Source organism: Triplophysa dalaica, chromosome 21 (assembly GCF_015846415.1).
Source record: "Triplophysa dalaica isolate WHDGS20190420 chromosome 21, ASM1584641v1, whole genome shotgun sequence".
NCBI classification, from domain to species: domain Eukaryota; kingdom Metazoa; phylum Chordata; class Actinopteri; order Cypriniformes; family Nemacheilidae; genus Triplophysa; species Triplophysa dalaica.
Window position 1 is genome coordinate 2,434,292 of NC_079562.1, and position 19,412 is coordinate 2,453,703.

Sequence of the window (19,412 nt, forward strand, 5' to 3'; positions counted from 1 at the left end):
TAAAGTTCTGCCCCACAAAACACGGCAGTAATGGAACCACGTTGCCGACTGGCTCCGGGCGACAGAAAGCCAAACACTCATTCAGTCATTACTCTTAACAGGAGGGGGTGCTCACACAGATGGATTGGCAACAACACAAACCAAAGGAAAGGAAGAAAAAAACAAGCAGAGTTCAAGCATGGCTAATGTGTTTGGTGCACACGCTATACTTTCAAGCCAGACTCCCTGCCGATGCCATAATTTTAAGATCCATTTTCAAGAGACAAGAAAACACTTGAATGTCAAACATATAAAATGGATTATGGGCCTCTGGTTATCGTTGGCTGTTGACAAGGCTGTTGTTTACTGAGAGAAGTGAAGTGTGTGCACACGCCGCCTTAATGCACTAAAAATTGTGTTTAAAATCGCTTGTTTGTGATTCTGAATGTGATTTTAATGACCCATCACTGGCCATATTATTTCAACTAAGAACTATGTTTGTTATCAGTATTGTCAGATCAGTTTAAAAAAGTATCAGTCAAATGTTTATAGGCTAATAAATAAATGATAGTCATATCATACTTGGCTTATTTGCATTCTTATTAAAAAAAATGAACACTTAAAGGAGTAGTTCACCTTTAAAATAAATGTCATCATCCAAGATGTGTATGTATTTGTTTCTGTAGTCAAAAAGAAAGTAAGGTTTTTGATAATTACATAGTACATTTGTAATTTTTTATTAAATGACCGATCGTTCACTAGATGAGACACTTATTCGTAGTCTGGTATGGTTTAAAGCCCTTTGAAGCTGCACTGAAACTGTAATTTTGACCTTCAACCGTTTGGAGTCCATCGAAGTCGACAAGGGTATATGGAGGAAAATCCTGCAATGTTTTCATCAAAAACATTAATTTATTTTCGACTAAAGAAACAAATACGTATTAAGATAAATATATACATCTTGGATGACATGGGGGTGAGTAAATTATCATGAAAATTTATTTTGAAAGTGAACAACTCCTTTAAGTTTAATTTGGCATAAAATGTCTGTCTTTCTTTTTATTGGACCATCTGTAATGTTTTCTTTTTCATCACCATCTCTGTTTAAAACATGACATTGCAAGTTACTTCATGAGCTTATTTTATGTAATTGAAGTCAAATTACATCAAATTCTGCCCAAATTATCCCCGAGAGCTCAAATTATAAATAATATTTATAGAATCGGGGCAAGGTTTTTATGTCCTTTCACAATAAATATTTTGTGTTAATTTTTAACCAAAAGTGAAACTTTACATTTAAAGAAGACAAGCAATAAAACTGTCATCTGTTAATGGCCACTAGGGTGCAGCGCAGCCCCAACCTCATCTGCTAGGCTCATGTACAGAAAGCTCATTCTGTCCTAATAGCTTGTTTAAAAATGCTACCTTGCTCCTTATCTGGAGCAAATAGTTTTAGTAGTAACTCCCCTTCTCACCAGAATAGTTCCAGAATAGTAGAGGTTTCACCCCTTTCCCCTCGACATCCATCATCGTGGGCTGAAATTTACCCCATCGTCTCGTTTGTTGACGTCCTTCAAAATTCCGACTCACCAGCTATAATTAAACATGCTGGATCAGCAATCCACCAACTGCTGCGGGAAGTTGTGAGAACTGAATTCACATGTGTGCAGAAAAGTGATGTTCCAGATATGATGTCGTGCAGTGGTCAGCGTGCACGAGTCAGTCACAGAGGCTAACAGACCTCATGACCCAGTTTGATACTACCCTTAGTGAGAATGCAAACAGCAGTCTGCAGAAACACAATAATGACTCTGAATTCACGTCAAGCTCATCCAAACGAAATGGACGATCCGCCTTGTCTATAATTGAGCAGCATCAGGGGTCCAGACGCCTGGTCAAGCACAGCATCCATGAGGAAGAAAATCATCCAGGTGTAAAGGCGAGGTCTGAATCACGTTGGGATTTCTCGTCTGGATGGTTAACTTGGTCTCACATGGCTTGATTCATGTGTGACATCTAGCCCGTGAGGTGGGCTTGAATTTGGCCATTCTTTTTAAGCACTAGAAGGACACACAGAGGAAAGCATCTTATGGACCCGCATCACCTGCCGAAGCACCTTGACTGACTGCCAGATCGCAGCTCCAGCGAGATGTTTACCTACTTTTGCAACTAACACAGATTGCATGCGAACATCACATTTCTCATTTACACACAGGAAACGTGGAGTCTTCTGTATAGTTTATTTTATTTCAAAACTTAAACAGAAAGGTCATGAGAGGATACATAGTTGAATATTAGATAACATAACCAGTGGAACATGAACTAAAATATTTCTAATAATAACATCCTAGCGACTGGCCATTAGCTGTGTAACCACTTTTTCAAAACAACATTTGTGACACAGTGCCTTTCAATGCATGCTGAATACAATTCACCAAGACAAATCATAGTGCACTAAAGAGTTGAACTGCTTCACGTGTGGGTCTCTTTCTACTAGAAGAAAGCAAAATTAGAAGCCAAAATCCGTCACGATTTCTATACGGTTTACAAACCATAATATGAAAAGAGGAAAAAAGATAATTGGATTTTACAAGAGGCTTTTGTTTACAATGATATTCATTTCACATACGGCAAGGTAAAATATGCTTTTAACTTCTATTAGCAAACTAAATGACACGAGTGAGTCAAAACACAGTTATATCTCAACGTATATTACACGACAAATGTTGAAGATTTGCATAATTATTTAAACGCATTTATAATGTACCCTGAATCAATGCTTTACAGATGAGTGAAACCATTTTCGGCAAGTATAATAAACTCCAACATCAACAAAAAAGGAACGCTATTCGACAATACTGTTGTGGCTCACTGGACTTCATCAAATTTCTGACATGTATTTTCTGAAGGTTATTTACTACAGTACAAAGTCATGTTGATGGAAAGCATTGCTTGGCTTCGTGGATCTCTTAACATCGTCTGTATTATAGAGAAACATTTCAGCTGGCCGTCATATGTTCTTCGTTTGACTAAATGTAATTTTCATTACTGCGTTTTTACCTAAAGAGAGTGTCTTGTCTGTTGCCAAAATCTAACAGCTTGTGACCCACGAAGTCGCCCAAACTACAAGTACTGCTCCCCTTTGTCTGGTGGAGAACTTTTAACATTTGCTCTGCAATTTAAAAGAAAAACAAAACAGATTTGAGTTAAACGGGAACTGAAAAGAGAGAAGCACCGTGTCGACTGACTTTGTACAGGCCGGTTTCACTGCGAGGGTGATTTATGGGGTCACAGACATAGGTCAGGCACATAACAGATATTGGGTGACAACACATTTATTGATCAGACGTTGGAAAACAGACACAGATTTTAAGAGTGTAGGGTGTAGAGACATTTGTCCGATCAGAGAGACAAGTGTCCGAATTTGGATTCTAGGTGGGAGTGAAGGACATAGAGACAGAGTGCGGAGCTTGAACAGTCCTCGAGTAAAGGCAGGGAGGAGGGTTGGTCAGTCAGGGAAACTAGTCTCACTCAACAACTCATCCCTGAATTAGAGAGAGAAGAAGACAGTCAGAGGACAGAGACAATACACAAGAGGTTTTTGCGTTGTGTGGTTCTACAGACGTGCCACAAGGACACTTGTGCACGTTAGGTGACATGGAAATGAATAAAGAGTGTTTTTGATATTACATGAGACAATCAGATGTGTTTGAAAAAGGAAACGTACAAAAGATGAGTCTCAAGTTACGTTTCCATGCATGCACAATAAAGCGATGGTTAGTTTGTGTTAAAACGATGAACGTGTCAGCTGAATGAGGAACGTTTTGGAGACCAGAGATGAATCTTACAATGTCCACAAGTTCAAAAGAAGCGTAAGTGCTGATGTACGACGCCCATCACATGTTTTAGTCTAAAGCCAGTGTTGGACTTTCCATCGAAGGTGTTTAAATATCATGTTTACGGCTCGATCTTTAAATATTTTTTGAGGTCAGCCAATGGCCACGTTGGTTTAAGATGGTTTTAAATACAGTTCTCTGAGGTTTTAGGGGAATTCTTTGTATTTCGGTGGACGTTGGAAGTCTCATAACTCATGGTCTCCTTGATGCGGTGTTAGTACGGCCACAGCGGTCAGGAACACACAAAGCTGGCAAACAGAGCTCCCACCATGCAGAACGGTCCAGCCAATCAGGTGAGCCGTACCAGATTTCTGACCCATAGGCTGTGTTCAGAGTGGGATTCTAGCTTACGACTGAATACTTTGTAGTTTTTGTATCAATGGGTCATACAGTTAACAAGTCAAAGGCCCAGTTTCACAGACATGGCTTAGATTAAGCCAGAACAACGCCTTAGTTGAATTAAGATATTTATGTCGCTTTTATGAAAATGCCTTTGATGAATACATTAGTACTGGTGAGCATCTTGAGACAAAACAATGGAAATATTTTAAGATATTTAAGGTCAAGTTATATTTAGTTGAGACATGTCAAAAATTCATTTTAGTCTAGGATTAGCCTTAAAGGAGAAGTTCACCTCAAATTCACATCGAGTGTTTTTTGAGACCACGAAAAACTCTCTTGTTAGTCTCTGGTGCGAGTTCACAAGAGCACTTATAAGAGAATATATTGATTAAAGTTGTTATTTTGGTTTGTTTTTTACACACATAAAGTATTGTTGTTGCTTCATAAAATTCAATTGAGCCACTATGAGCGGATAGACCAATTTAACAATGTCTTTACTACTTTTGTGGACCTTGACAACAACTATAACCATGATGTCTTTGAGGAGGCCTGGAAATCTCTCGGATGTCACCTAAAATATGTTTATTTGTGTTCCACAGACGCCGAGAGGTCTTAAAACATGTAAAAAAATTAGACAATTTAGATTTTGAGGTGAACCTTTCCTTTAATGCTTGTCTGTGAAACCTGGCCAGTTGCATGCTACAGCGCTGTCACATGACTGCGTCACATCGCATATGGCGTTCTTTTTTAAAATTGAATATATCAAATGAAAGTCAAGTGCATTGCATTATTGGAAATACTATTCCAGTCAGCGTGCTCTTTGTGGACATTGCACATTTTCTGTGCAAGAAACCTGTATACTTTAGTAGTATACATGCTTTTTACTGCAGAAGGTTTGATATTCTGAACACAGCCAGTGTTTGCCACATTAAATCTTTCTATTTGTGTTGCTTTTGCCTTTCTGTTTGATTATACATTACAAAAAGTCCAGTGTAAATGCGGTTGATAATGTCTTGGGGAGTTTATCTTTAGATTGGTTGAAAGATGACGCTTATTACGGCATGTCGGAAAAAAACATACACATTTTCCATGTTCTGAACGAAAACACAAGCTTGCATCTCGCAAATTGATGAAAAACATAGAATGTGTAAGCATAGAAAATGTAAGCATTTGTCCATGTTTGGTTTTTGTTTGTTTGCCCTTGATAATCATTCAGTGCGAGTGAGGTGTGCTCATGGTGGGATGTGCTCTGTCTCTCGTGTTTGCTGTTCTTTACAGTTACAGTCTTCACATCTGCTGTGCTGTTATTGTTTGTGTTTAGACGTACTCCCTGGCTGTAGAGGGTTGAGATTGCCGGTAGAACTGTTGTCCTCTTCTTTCGTCGTTCACGCAGGAGCAACAGAGGAACGACCCACCCAACATCATCAAGATGGCTGCCGCCCATCCTATAAACAGGGCGGGGCCAAACTCATATCTAAAAGAGAAGCCACATCTTCTTTATACTGTTTCAGAAGACATTGGGAAATTCCACGAAGAAGTGTTCAGATGACGCTTCTTCCCAAATGAAAAATAAAGCCTCTTTGACAAGCCATTTAGATCTTTAATTGACATTTTCTCTACAAATTTTCATTGCTATAATGTGTCCAGACATATGATGGTATCACGTCATTCGATTATTTGAATCGGCATCAGTTCTAAGATGAGTTGGTTATAAAACTGGTAAAAATGTTGTGCATTTATCGTCCTACCTGGCGTTAATTGGTGTATTTGGGTCGAAGAAATGGGAGGACACCTGCGTGGCGTACCACGACACAGACACCAGCGTGCACAAACCTGAAGATTATAAAGATCACACGGTCCAGGTAACAAAGCCTTCAGCTTGTTTATCAGAAAAAAGCAAATTAGCCATTTCATGTTTACTCCTGCACGTTTAAATGGGTCAGAAGAAGAAGAATGTGGAGACTAATGAAATAAGGTGAATGTTATTTACCAAATTTAATTTACACTAAATGATTTACCGTGCTGAGGTTTGGTGAGTTCCACCTAGACACCATTATGAGCTTATTCATTGCTCAATGACAGTAATCTAGATAAATGAGATCAGTTCTCTACAGCGTTAAAGTTGCATGTTGACGGGTGAGATTTCACAATACAATAGTTTACAAACTATAACTTTCTTCAGCATACAGGTCTGTTATAGGACGTGTTTAGGGTTTGTGTTGGATCTGGTCACATAAGTCTCACCTGAGAGCAGGAAGAGGCTTCCACCAGAGATGGCGATCTTGCTCTTGGTAGACGGGTTGTTGTCGCCCACTTTCGTGCACTTCATCCCGACGACACTCACAATGATCGCGATAAATCCCATCAGCACCGAGATGATCATCAGAGCTCGACACGTCTGAATGTGCACTGAGAAAACACACATATAGGTCATGGGTTTACAATTCGTTCAGCTCTCGTTTTCTCTCATTAGCACTCTTGTTTTGTGACTGTGATTTGAGTCAAAACTGATGGCGTACTGGTTGACGTCCACATCTTATTTAAAATGATATGTTTGGGTTTTAGTTTGATTGTAAAATTGTTTTATGACAGTCAAGCATATTTCCATCAAGATTAATATTTGAAGGAAATAAAGTCAGCTTGAATTGTAAAACATTTATACACAATGATAATAGTTTTGTCTTGAAGAAATACAGCAAACTTTAATTTTAGGGTGAAATGTGACCTAGTCGTGTTTTTACGGTCATCTTCAGGACATAATGCTGAATAATCTGCATTGTTTTAGCATCACTTGATGTTTATTTGGAGCGGCTCTACTACATCAGAATTCCAAAGATAACCCACACGATGTTCACTTCATGCATAATGCTGTAGGAGGGACATTTGTATATGTTCCATACAGAAGGAATCAATGTGGCTTTATCCACAAAGAAGAATTGTTTTCAATGCCTGTCTTTGCTTTTGTGTAATGGCAGCACGCTAACATGCTAGTTGTTACATGCTTGTTTTGGTCTATAGAATGACAAACACTTCAGAGACAGCGACAGACCACCAACGTCTCCATGCACTCTTCTGCCCACCTCCTTAAGGTTCAACATGCGATATTTACAAAAGGTAATTCACGTTTTCTCATGAATCCCCTTTTGTACACCCATTTTCTGCCTTTCTTCAAACACAAAGTACAATCCACACTATTTCAACCGGAGCTTTGAAACGGTGTGGCATTAAACATGAATCAAAGCCATGAAATACATTTAACAGCGAATCAAAGCAGGCAAGAACCAAGAAGAGATTATCTAATGACTTTTGATGTATGATTTATGTGCGAAGGCGTCGGCTTTGAAGAGTTTTTACAGCTTTATAAGAGAGGTCTTATTTTCTCGTCTTTCATCCTTGTTTTGCTTTATTTCTTGATTTACGAGGCCAGCGAATAGAAGCGCTTACGGAGGTCCGCTGTGAACCCCAGGTCATGAGTGAATGAGGGTAGTTAGACTCGGGGTGAAGCGGGGGGCGGGCGTCCTCCTACAGTTCTTTACCCAGAGCCAGGGTTGGCAGTGCCTGGCACGACGGAAGAGAAGCGAGCGTGTGCAGAGTGGTGGAGGACATTTTCAAACGATGCTGCATGTGAGGCACGACCATTGTCTATTGTTTGCACGCTTGTGGGATGTTTCGCGCGTCATTGAAAACATCTCTCAATGCATTCTTCACACAGATTAGTTTTTTATGACGTCACAATCGTTTTTGACGCCCTCAATGATTTTAAGAGGAATTTTCTTTTTATGAAAGCGTTATCAGTATAGTATGTTCAAATCATGCAGTGAAAGGGTAAAATGAGGTAGTCAAACTAAAAAAATGTGAGCTTTTAAAATATATATATTTCTTATTATTATATATTTTATATACAGTATTATTATTATAGAATGAGTGAGTGTGTGTGCCCTGCGATGGGTTGGCACTCCATCCAGGGTGTATCCTGCCTTGATGCCCGATGACTCCTGAGATAGGCGCAGGCTCCCCGTGACCCGAGGTAGTTCGGATAAGCGGTAGAAAATGGAATGGAATGGAATTATTATTATATAGCAAAAAATAAGTCAATTTTTTTTGTCTATTATTTACAATAGTTATTGGGTTGTTTTACTTGGAATAATACCATGTATCTTTTACAATTTTCCTGTTTCATTTCACATCTTTTTTCTTGTGTCTTTACTGCATTGCAACAATGCAAAATTAAAATACATTTGAAGTAAAAATACTATTGTAATGTTTTGTTCTTAAAGGGATAGTTCACCCCAACATAAAAATGATTTATTCACCCAAAACCTGTACTTGACTCTTTCTTCTGTGGAACACAAAAGAAGATATTTAAAAAAAGTCTCTATGGTTTTGTGTTCATACAATGGAAGTCAATGGTTACCAGTGTTGTTTGGTTACCGACATTCTTCAAAATATCTTCTTTTGTGTTCAGCATAAGAATGTCCTACGAGTTTGGAAAGAAGTGTAAATAATGTTTTAATTTTTGGGTGAACTGTCTCTTTAATTGGTTTGTTGACAGTGTTTAGCGCATAATCTAATAACAGTTATTCAGCCAAAGACATCAGAGCCACTGCAGAAACAGCAAACAATGCGAGCTTGTGGGAGGCTGTCTGTACATACATAAGCTAGAACATTGCGGTCACTATCTGAGCAGATGACCTAAGACTGAGGGGGGTGGGGGACAGTGGAATCAGATGGTACCGTCACCTGTTGTGGGCCGAGGGTTACAGATTCCTCCATGTGCAGTACAGTTCTCTCAGAGCCGTCTTTGTACGAGACATGGACATGCTACTGGACGAGAGCCAAATGATATTCGGCAAAACTCAGAGTGATGAAGCGTGAAGTTGGAGCTGAGGTTAAGCATGTTTTCTGCATAAATCTATCTTAAATCTGCTGTCGGAGGGTAGTCTGGTGAACTTTACTTTCAGAACTCATCTAGGACCCTCTTTCAAAGTAACTTAGACACATAGAAAACCCATGTCGGTACAACAATATTTCACGATACTTTGCTTGATCCTGGTGATTGAACGGAGCCTCTGTAGACATGATGGATGCTTTTAAATGAGAGATGCCTGTGGGAACTTAGGTTGAGCCTTGTGTGTAAGATATATATTGAATAAGAGGCTCATAAACTTGTTGATAATACATTGTCAGTTCCTCAGTTTAGTTGATCGGTTTTGGGTGTTTAAAGCACCAGTAAATTGTTTAATGAAGAGGTATATGATAGTGTACATAAGTCGACCCAGATATTCGCCTGTAACAAATAAGCAAGTCAATGTATTTGTCTTTAAATGCACACATGACAGCTATAAGCAAACATTTGCTTTTCTGATCTCCGCAACCAGCGTTAAGAGTTGTGTTTTGTGTGGGGATGTGCATTCTGAACATTTCTCTAGTGTTTGTCCAAACACTGGCCTTTTATTCTCAACACAACTGCCATTCATCACCTCAAAACAATACACTGTTATTAGAGACGATGCTGGATGTAAAAACTCTTTATGACGTACAGTAAATTACTATGATCTATATTACGTTTGTGGGTTGCATTGTTATTTAAAAAACATTTTTGCTTTTGCATGCAGTGTTGGGATATCTGACCACAAATCATTGACAGATGTGGAAGCGATGCCAAAAAAGAAATCAATTAAACCGAACGCACAATCATCACTCGGTATTCAGCATTTAAAGGATGTCATCTCGAGGCCGTCTCAGCAGAAATAAACCAGAAGTGACTGCCTGTGATTAGACGTTACAAGAAACCACAAAATCGACAGTGACAGCGGTGCTAAATGTTGATTAAACGCTATGTAATAGCATTCCAAAGCATTGAAATCAGTCCGATACGCTCTGCGCCTCCACGTGGTTTGTGTCACATAAGACTTTAATTACCATGTCAAAACTCACATATTTTAATTTGATCGATTAAACACACTGATAAAATCCATATGTACACAGCAGCTCGTGCATAGTTTTGCGCCCAACTTCTAGCCACAGAATCTAAGTATTTTTTAATTTGAGTCGTAGATCAAACTTTGGAAGCTTTTATGGTTGAAATTAAACATTGTTAATATTGTGGATCCAGACAATGGCTATTACGCTCTGCTTTTAACGATCCAGAGGGGAGTTGTGGACCTATTTTGTGTGAAGTGTTTTGCTCTTTGGTACTTACTATCCAGGGAAAGCAAGGAGTCAAAGATCTTGCACTGCACCTGGCCTGTACTTTGAGACGCACAGGACATCCAGAGGCCCTCGTACAAACCCACGGCCATGATGATTGCGTCCCCGGCGTACGACGACTGCTTCCATTGGGGCAGCACCGTGGTGGAGATGATACCAATCCATCCGCCCAAAGCCAGAAAGTAGCCAAGCAGCTGAAACCCAGAGTTAGCCATGGTTTTCAAATGTTTGCTTTAGTCTAGAATTAGGAGTTCAATTAAAGTTCTCCGCTCAAGATGCAAACTTAGGTTGAGGTTCAAAACCACCTGTTGCAATTCCCTCAAGAAAAAATCCTCCGGGTGCAAATTTTCACGCCAAAACGGTCCTCAACGCTCTTCAGAATGAATATAACAAGTCAGTCAATAAAACCTCTATGTGCTGTATCCTCTTATTGATCTCGGCCACCTCAGCGTCTTTCATTTGGAGGCTTCCAGTGACATCCCTCGATCCGTTCCAAATAAAGCAGACCTTGGTTTTCCCAGATTTGTGACCAGCAACAGTTCTTCAGTCTTCTTCGGCTTCTGGAGGTGATCTCGGGATGGATGTTAGGATGTGGCTGATGGCTGCTTTACGGACCGCATAGCTGTTCTTGTCACACACCAGTGCGTCTGGATGGTGCTCGGGGGGCAGAGCAGAGGGAAAGGGTGAAAAGAGGAGAATACTCCAGAGACAAAAAAAGCCTTGACATGCTGAATAGAGTGGAAGGGTGGAGTTACAGGCCTGTGATTACTCTCCGATTGGTGCTTGAGCTGCGAGCGACGCCTCCCCCCTGAAAACATTGCGGGAGGGACTAATTAAGCCCAGATGTCACTTTTGGAGTTGACCTGCAAACTGAGATGTGCAATGTGCCACAAACCCCAAATTCTATGAAATTCTCAACTATGAGTGTCTGAACATCTCCACGTCTGGTGGAGTCATTGAAAGGTAAGGCAACTGCATGAGCACAGACGTTTGAAGTCATTGCACTGCGTCAGCGGTGTGGCATCTGCTGTTGGGCAAAATAGTTTTTCTCGTTTGAATGTGCTTCTAGATCCACCCTTTTGAAGATGCTTGGAAGCAACTGGAGAGGCACATAAATCAACGTTTAAACTGCTCATCTGAAAGGAAGTGTCACCCTCACACAAAAAACTTTTACTTCTGGTGGAGATTTAGGGGTCGGCCGCTGACAGCTTGAAGGATCTCCATGGGAACCTGCTCAGTTTAATCACTCACAGCGAGTCTAACTGCATCAAATGGAGGCGCCTTCCTGGTTTGGTCTAAGGGAAGGACCAACCGTAGTGAAAATAGTAGCAAATTAAACTATGCAAACTAAACTAGGTATTTACACACATTTATTCATTGGACAGATACTTATGCAAATTGACGTAAATTGTGGAGTTGAATTATGCATGGGCCAAAAAAAAATCATTTAGCATACATGTGCATTTAAGAAATATTTTAATATCAACATGTTTCAACCCATGATTGGGGCAATTTGGTTTAATTTAATCAGGAAAATTTCCATATTTGACCCAGGATATATACATTTACACCAATGATTGGGTTTGTCCATTTACTCAACTATGTGTTGAAAAAAGTGCATTTAGGAAATACATTTAAATCAACATGTTTGATCTTGTATGAGAAGCAATACATTTTTTATTTGATCATATGTTTTATTTTTATTTGTTTTTGTCCCATGCATAACGCAATTCTACAACGCTAGGATTTATCTTAAAAGGCTGTTATGTGGTCGAGAATGATTTGGCTAATTGTAAGGGCGAATTACAACAAAGAAAAATCTGTAATCAACTTTTTTAATTAGGTAACTAATCTGGCGTCTTAAAAAATCTTGTTGCAAGGCTGTGAAAAGGGACTTATGAGAAACAAGTCATTATTTCATTGACCTCAGAGAGGTGGGTCCACTTCTGTGTTTTCCAAAACGTCTCATTAGGTTTGTCTTTGAAGCAACCTCTCGAAACAGGATTAGCCCCCGCGGTCCATCCTCGCGTTAAGTCAGGGGTCGAACACGTACTCGGGAGCCCCAGGGATAGGTGTTTTTACAGGGATAGGGGTTAATTATGTAGATATCATTGAACCTTTTTTTTGAGACCACAAGACCATTCCATTCATCCACATTTTATCCTGTAATACACAATGAACGCACATGACGATGAATTTATAATCCGAGACCCGTGTCCGTAACGCAGAGCGCCACAGGGGTGCTGTTTACATTTGAGTGCGTCTCATTGAAAGCCTTTTTCAAACATCTCATCAGTCCATCTCCCTCCATGGATTAAAATACCACGCAAGCATGCTTGTGTGCAGCTGCACAAAACCCACAATGAGCAGCCAGATAGAACTGAATATCATTGGTCTGCATTGGGATGGATGGATGGATGGATATATAGATAGATGAAGGTATATCAGAGAGAAAAACACAGTGAAGAGACTAAAGTGGATTGAAGTAAAAGCCCCCCCCCTCATTGCCCAAACTTCAGCGGCTTAGGAGCTCTCTGGGAAACTTTGACCATTGAAAAGACCATCTGGTCAAGTTCACGGCTGGCTAATTAGCGATGAGACATTCTAGCCTTGTTTTTATCTTATTAAAAGTTATTAAAAGAATCGTGCTTACTGGAACTCCACATGAAATTGTGCGACTGTTAAGAGATGCACATTCGAAAAACATTGTTTTTTATGTAAACCCCACTCTGTGGATGACAGAATTCATGTTAATTCCTACAGTACAGTTCACAACAACTTTCATTTTGTCCAATGAAACGGTAGTAGTAGACCTAAACCTTTAGATAAAGTCAACTTTTGTTGACCTTGACTGATATGTCTTTTTATTTTTCATTTCAAAGCATTTACTGTAAATAGATGTCATGGGACTTTTTAAAAGAGCGATGTCGACAGATGTAACACATTGTACAAAGTATCACATGACCAAGCATCCAAACAGGAAACTGTTTAATGAGGTTGATGAACTAAGTACATTTGGTTGTTATCAAATTGTCCACAAGCCCAGTTTGCTCAAGTGTTGTTGTTTTCTTTTGGTAAGAAGCGTGGGAATCCACTGGGAATGATGTTTTTATACCGGATGTTGGGATGTCTTTGACAGGTATATAGATGTTTACAGCCTGGTATGATGAAAGATTCCTGTACACTCAGTTTTATTTCTGTTCATATTGAATAAAGAGACACATAATACGCCTGCAGAATTGGATATTAAAACCTGTGATAAGTTGAAACGGTTCTTTGCTTTGAGCTGTCAGACTTTGAAACAAACCAAAAACAGCTTTTCCAAAAGCCAAACTGCCAAGGGACTCTCCCAGAGTCTGAAGTTTAAGTGTCAATGTGACCGTTGAATGCAACAACGCTGTATATTGTTTGCTGTGGACTGGTTAAAAACGCAGTAATGCCGAGCGTTGTAAAACTTGTGTGCTGGAAACAATTGTCAATGAAGCATAAACAGTGTTATTGAAAAGAGAACATGATCAAAGTGGCCATCTCATGTGAAAGTGTCTCATCTCATCATCGTTTTAAAACTCTTCCTTATGTAGCCGCATGACCCAATTCCAGACCTGCCCTTGACGTTCGCGCACAAAATCCTTCCTTGCATTAGTGAAGGTGGTCGTACCCCGTCCGTTTTTCCACTCTTCTGTCCACAGATTTTTCCAGGTGCTTACAACGCTAAGCTGAGCTTACAAGTCAGCTGACATGATCAAAGATAGCAAGTCATATTGCAGCTAACAAGAAAAGATGCATGGAGAAGACCTCCCAGAGGACGGGGACCTGGTGTGCTCTGACATGGGAAAAATTTGACTTTTGTTGGCCATGCAGAGCCCCCATTACAGATTCTATAATGGCTTTTCTCATTCCCATCACTAAGTTTTCCTCCTTTGCTTTTATTGTACTCGCATCCTTTTTTCATCCCCTTTCGATAATGCTATGTACATTTGGAGGGTCTGCGTTGCGTGTACTTCCTGGTACGTCGGAGTGCACTCAACGCTAACACAACAGGAGGCCCTCTCTGCATTTACCCAAATCCGGACGAGGTCTTTGTTATCTGTGGCCTCTGAATCGCCTCTTCCACCTGACCTATAGAAAGTTTTCCTGAAGAGTTTCCACCTGGGCCGAAGAGAGGCACACGATGAAGAGGGACGGGAGGGAGGGTAGCCAACATCAACATGCCCCTTAAGGGGGCCAAGCCCCGGGGCAGAGCAACCAAATTGGACTCAGAGAAGTGGGGTAGATTAGGAGGGGAATGTGTTGAGCTAATCCACCATTATTCAGCTCCACTCGTGGCTTTAGTAACCTCAAAGACAAAATGGACATTCTGCTGTCCAGAGAATACGTAAATACTGTGGAAGCAATGAGGTGGTAGAACTTCATTTTGTTGTAGACCAACGTCTGTCTCAACACAGCAAGTCAAGTGATGCTAAATAATGTTTTGTCTCATCTCCATTTTTTTCCAATTTTGTTATCAATGACGTCATACATAACTCATAAGTCTCTTACTTCTCATGATCCTCACCTACCAGCAGCTGTTTGAAGTTATCGTCTCCAGTAGCTTGCACAGCCAGTAAGGATGAGCTTCACACACTTCGCTCAAGCCCGAGCACAATCACAGTGACTTGGAGCCTGTCCCGGCCCGGCACTGGAATGATCCAAGTCTTATAAGAAGACAGTTCATTGCGGTAACGGCTGAAGTCATTCAGGCATCCATCAAATACACCAACAATACCAGCCTGTGCTCACATTATAACCAGATTTGATCAGGGATGTGACAACTCAATTAAAAAGATAGGATTGACATTATAACCATTGTCATTGTGTAGTTAAGTTTTGTCCTGCACAAATTCTATTAAACCACTTTACACACTGTGTATATTTGTGCAATGGCCTTCCTTGTGTTTTCAGCCTTATAGTTTATTATTATGAACATGGAATTTACTTTGTCTTTGTTCAAAGTATTTTTTTGTTGATTTTGTCTCAGGAATGAGGAAGCTGTAAAATATTAAACATTTGATAATCTTTTGGCTAAAATGAAGAGTGTCAAGAGGAAAGTGGTGAAGATGTGACAAGTACAACCTTTTTGACTGGTCCTCAGAGCATTATGTGATTTCAAGATGTGATTACAAAGAAAAATCATACTTTTGCTCCTGTTGCACCCGCATCATGGAAACTTTGGCCGAATTCATGTCAGGTCTTGTTATCCTGCTGCTTTGCCTTCCCGTCCACCTTTTCAAGCCGGAGAGTTGGAATTCGGTCAGGGCACGCCCTGCTGCGTCCAGCTAAATCCTGCCCCGCCGGAGACGTGCTGAGTGGGTCTCCGTGGAAACGGCTGATGGATACTTTAGACCTCATCACTTTCATCTAACGTTTCTTCTGGGAACACAGGAGGAACGTTGTCTGTTCAACTGACATGTTTAACATCTGCTTTGTGAAGAAAAAAGATTATTTTGTTATCTTTACTTCTTTTTAAAGGAGCGATTTGAGATGACTACTTTAAAGACTGTTTACCCCAATGCCCTTCAGTTTGCAGTAAAATTATAAATCTCAGTCAATCTATTTCATTTTTTTATTGAATTAATTGCACGTCATGTCAATTATTTAAATTTAAATCACATTTATCAAAGGTGACAGAGGAAAGCTCCCACGTAGTTTTTATACTTATTATATGACAGATATCTTTCTCCAAATATCAGTTCAGTTTCTTTCCAGTATTTGATTAATATTTTAATAGTTGGTCTGTATACAGATATAAATGAATGTCTAATTACTTTTTAATAGTGTCTTACTGTAAAAAAACACAATGAGCTGAGCAAGATCTTTTAAACAGGAAACCTGTTGACACTTTATGTCGTCAAGGCAAAAGGGGCCAGTGCCTTTAAAAACGTCAAATAATAAACCGAGACAAAAGACTTTCTATGTAGACATCAGAACATGTTTCATACTACTTGGTACGTGGCACTGATTTCTTCTGTAAAGGCGTGGATTTATGCAGTCCTGTATTGTATTCAAGCCACAGTATTAATGCTTTGCTTTTCTGTTTGAACAATAGAAAGTTACATACACCACAATCCCTGAAGCGGACAATGTGCTCTGTGTGTCTCAGCGTTAAACAGAGTTTGTACAACACGGCAGGCGGCCCCACACAAAGACGCCATACAGCATCGACACACGCCCTGCGAGAAGGACATTAAATGTCTCTGATGCTTTATAAAATGCAAATAAACTTCATTTGAAACACAGTTTGATCACAAATGTTATGGAAAGTGATGCATGCCACGGTTTGAGCTGAGCGGCGACGCCAACTAACCCTGGCGAGCCCTTTGGCACACTGACTGTCTGTCCTCACATACAGGGTCAGATGGACACATGTGGGGTGTGCAGATGAGAAAAGATGTAACATTACAGAAAGTCTTTCCAAAGCCACTAACATGAAACTCTGAATTGTTTTGCATTTGTTTTACATCTCATCAGCTCAAACAAAAGACAATGGATGAGTTGTGACAGTTAAGATCTACATCGAGCATCAGCAGTCATAACACAAGCAAGTCTTGGTAATGGCTCATCTGCAGTCATGGACACTAAAGTCAGTACTCTAGTTTGTACCGAATGCAACAAAAAGCTGTATAGTGACACAATGTGTAAAACCTTGTGTGTTTCTTATAAGACAAACTTTCAAAACAATGTAGTAGGTGCTTTGCTAGCCGACTGCTTTCCACAAAGCGTAGGATGTCGGTTACTATTAGTGGCTAGCATAAAATGCTAAGTATGCTAAATATGAAAGTGCACTGTCCTAGATACTCTTTAAATTGAATCAATTCAATTTATTTAAATGTAATACTTATTTGCTTGTGTTTTCAAAACACAGCGATTGCAAGCTTAAAGTGGTAAAAAAAAAATCTAACCATATAGGCTTATTGTAACAATTAGATCATGAATCGCTGATATTTTGTTTCTGAAACCCCAACATGATTGTCAAGATAGAAAAACATCACTCATGTTTAAAGGGTTATTCCTGTATTGAAATACTGTATCTTGTCCACACGAACATGGTCAAAACCACTGTCTTTTCTATGCGCTTTGGCCGTTCGTCCAAAAAACACAACTTTTTTGAAAACTCTGGCCAGGGTGAAGAATTTTAGTGAAAGGAGATTTAGGTGTGACGTTGTAATGCGTGCCGTTATCTCCGTTGTTTGATGCAGATTCTGATTGGCCAACACGGCTTTATGGTTAGATTTATATCGCCACCTGTTGGTTTGGCATACTCTTGACAGCGCTTTAAAGCATGTTTTTGTGTGAACGCAGGTTGCTTTTAAACAAATGAGGAATTACTCAGTTTATAAAAATGGACTAGTCCTAATACATTCACACAATAAAAAAGGAAAAGTTTTTTGCATTTTTGAAAAGTTTCATGTACACACGACAGCGTAATCAAAACGATCTGTATTTACATAGACCCGGGAAAACTAATAAAAATGTGTTTTATGCATGCAAGGCCAGGGGATGGCGCTGTCACGCTATAAAGCAACCTTACGTGCTAGCACACATCCGCATTCACTGTTTTAATCTAAAAGCACTTTTAGTACACTTTGTCGGCGTGTATGTGTGTTTACATTACATTTACATTTAGTCATTTGGCAGACGCTTTTATCCAAAGCGACTTACAGTGCACTTATTACTGGAGCAACATGGAGTTAAGTGTCTTGCTCAAGGACACACTGGTGGTGGATGCTGGGATCGAACCAGCAACCTTTGATTTACCAGTTCAGTGGTTTAACCCACTAGACCACCATCTCCAATTTTATAGTAGTAGTGCATATAAATACTATGACTCCGCTGGTTGTAGTGGTGCAGTATATCTACTTTTTGCCAGAGAAATGATAATAAGTATGTCACACTGCACAAATCACACAGCATGGAGGCCACCATTATTGTTTGGGGAAAACTTGCGCATGCCTACAGACTGAACGTATAAATCGCATCATTTTTGGAAACGCCGCCTTCAGAGTTAAACGATAATGCTGTTGTTTTCAAAAAGTTCCACTTTGAGACCCGTTTTCAAATGTTTGTGTTTTTGGTCCCCCCAAACGTGATTTACTGTAGATTATCAGCCAAAACGCATAAAATGTTTTCGATATGGCTTACAGGCCTGTAGAGGAGGATTGTGAGAGTCATTGTCCCCACCAGTCTCTGGCATTCTGTTGATTGCTGGTTCTGCCCACCTCTCAGCAGTGGGAGGTTCACAAAAGGACCTTTTTGTACCAGCAGAGATACACGGGGGGTCTCGCAGCAGCTGCCACAGGTCACCCTTCACTCTCACCTCCACTATTCACTCGCCAACATGGTCCAGGTGGTACTACAGAAACCCAGCATCATTCTCTGGATGTGGCCTTGTGTTTGCATTAGAACACACAGCAGCTGAACTATATAAAGAGTAAACTATAAGTATGATTTTAAGTTCTCTTAAAGAAAAAAAACAAGAAGTCTTGCAGTATAAAACTGTGAAAGTATAGTTAGGCGAGCAAACTTCAAAGTGAACCTTTTTAACCAAATAAGTTGTATTGAACTAAACTTAACTTTTAGTATAGTTTAATACTGTTAGACTACTGTTATACTTCAAAGTATAATTTTTTGGCTAAAAAAGTGGGTCAAGTATTTAAATAGTACACTTAAAAATATACAATTCACATTTTTCATTCAAACTTATATTACATTGAACTGCCTTAAAAATCTAGTAATATTTTGAAATACAACTCGATTCTTCAAGTCGAGGTGAATCTCGAGTAAGGAGTGAGCCCTTGAATACAGTCCAGAAAAATGTTTCGGGTGGTTCACACATAAAGAGCAAACGAACCCCTTCAAATCGAAGAAAATAAAAACCGACTTTGTGCCTATTAAGAATTCTTATTTTATATAAAAAAAGTAGCACTACAAGCAAAAGCAGCTTGTCCT

The 19,412-nt window shown here is 39.7% G+C and overlaps 1 protein-coding gene across 2 annotated transcripts; it reads right to left on the reverse strand.

The window, feature by feature from the left end:
- Nucleotides 1-2,205: 2,205 nt before the first annotated feature.
- Nucleotides 2,206-11,103, reverse strand: cldn19 (claudin 19). Of its 2 annotated transcripts, none has more exons than XM_056735331.1 (5): nt 10,420-11,103; nt 6,462-6,626; nt 5,966-6,050; nt 5,545-5,691; nt 2,206-3,151 (listed from the first exon to the last, which is right to left on the reverse strand). In XM_056735331.1, the coding sequence occupies exons 1-5, from the start codon at nt 10,640-10,642 to the stop codon at nt 3,103-3,105; spliced, it is 669 nt and encodes a 222-aa protein (XP_056591309.1). In that variant the 5' UTR covers nt 10,643-11,103; the 3' UTR covers nt 2,206-3,102. The 2 variants fall into 2 exon arrangements, with proteins under 2 accessions (XP_056591309.1, XP_056591310.1); XM_056735332.1 differs by having other exon boundaries at nt 2,206-3,524.
- Nucleotides 11,104-19,412: the final 8,309 nt, after the last annotated feature.